At 53.0% G+C, this 1,512-nt stretch overlaps 1 protein-coding gene across 1 annotated transcript in view; it reads left to right on the top strand.

The window, feature by feature from the left end:
• Positions 1 to 1,512, top strand: part of FKBP5 (FK506 binding protein 5) — an 18,421-nt gene that overhangs the window by 5,577 nt on the left and 11,332 nt on the right. The window contains exons 3-4 of the mRNA XM_009272865.2: positions 302 to 430; positions 1,393 to 1,512. The exon at positions 1,393 to 1,512 is cut by the window's right edge and continues 22 nt beyond it. Of these exons, the coding sequence (XP_009271140.1) occupies positions 326 to 430; positions 1,393 to 1,512 (225 nt within the window). The 5' untranslated portion in view covers positions 302 to 325. The remainder of the gene's footprint in view (positions 1 to 301; positions 431 to 1,392) is intronic.

Raw genomic sequence — 1,512 nt, 5'->3', positions numbered from 1 at the left:
TGAAGACGAAGACGGAGCTCCGCGAGCGTCCCCGTCGCTGCGGCAGACGAAGCCGCGGGGCTGTCCCCGGGCAGTGAGGACGGCCAGCGTCGCACATCGGGGTTTCCTGCGCCCTGTGGTTCAGCGGAGCCTGGGTGGCCCCTGGGAAGGGATTTTCCGCTCTGCACGCTTGAGATGTGCTCGAAGCTTCCTGCCCCGGCCCCGCAGCAGAGCGAGCTGCTTATTTTCTTTAACCCTTTCCTCTTAACACCACCTCCCGTGGTCCTGCCGGGCTGACGGGGTGCGTGCCGTGTCTCCCCAGGTCCGGGGCTTATGCAAGGAGACCATGACCACTGATGAGGCCACCAAGAGCGAAGGGGAGGTGCAGGCGGCGACTCTCGCCGAGCGCGGGGAGGACATCACGCCGGCTCGAGACCGGGGGGTCCTGAAGGTGAGGGGGGCTGCCAGGAGGGTCCTGCCTTTCTTTCTGCATTTTTGGGGTGCACGGTCACGTCGGTGGGCTGCATCCCCAGCCCTTGGGGTCACGTACTACTTCCAGGGCTGTAGGACTGATTTTTTTTTTTTTAATTTGAAAGGCAAAGGAGATGAGCATCACTTGGAATAAAGAAGGATGGAGTGGTGTTTGAGACTGATGGATTCAGGCTGCTCAATGAATTTCGCTGCTATTGTGTTCCTAATCAGATTATTAGCTGTAAATCCACAAAGCATTTTTGTGTGTGACTCACAGACATTAGAAAGAGCACATTACTGAGGTCATCCAGTCTGCTCCACAACCCCTTTGTCATATTCAGGGCCATTTCTGGATAGTTCTGCTCCCCAGCGCTTGCTCTTCTCCAGCTGAATAGGACCTTTCCTCTAAGAATAGCATCCTCCCCTGCTCCATCCTCAGCTCGAGAACTGCTTGTTCCAGGCTGTAGCGTTCAAAAAAAAAAAAAAAAAGAAGTGTTGACAAGAAGCGAGTAGTGAAATGACACACCCCTGCGAGTAAAATGCGTACGGACAGAAAGCGAGCGTAATTGCATTCGCTTCAGGTTTCGAACCACGGTGTTTATCCAGACACCTCCGCAAAGTACAGGCAGGTCTCTGCTCCCAGCCCTGGCCCGCTCCGTCACCGTGGCTCTGGTTTGGGATTTATTTTTAGGGGCTGATGGAGGGACAAACTGAATGACTCCCCCTCGAGCCTTCCTTTGGTTTAGAGCAGCACTGGGGTGTTTATGCATGCGTGTATATATTTTTTTTTATATATATGCATGCATGCGTGTATTTTTTTATATATATGCATGCGTGTGTGTGTGTATATAAAAATGCATGTGTATGTGTATCTCTCTCTCTCCATACGCATCCTTAGCTGTCCCGTGGCCTCCCTTCTCACGGGTGGTTTCTCTCTCTCAGATCATTAAACGACCCGGGAGCAAAGACGAGTCCCCCATGATCGGGGACAAGGTTTACGTCCACTACAAAGGCAAACTGGCCAACGGTAAAAAATTCGACTCCAGCCGCGATCGGAACGAG

The sequence above is a fragment of the Aptenodytes forsteri genome, unplaced genomic scaffold (assembly GCF_000699145.1).
Source record: "Aptenodytes forsteri isolate BGI_AS27 unplaced genomic scaffold, ASM69914v1 Scaffold142, whole genome shotgun sequence".
NCBI lineage: Eukaryota > Metazoa > Chordata > Aves > Sphenisciformes > Spheniscidae > Aptenodytes > Aptenodytes forsteri.
Note: the sequence above shows the minus strand (reverse complement) of the source record. Positions and strands in the feature narration are given on the sequence as shown.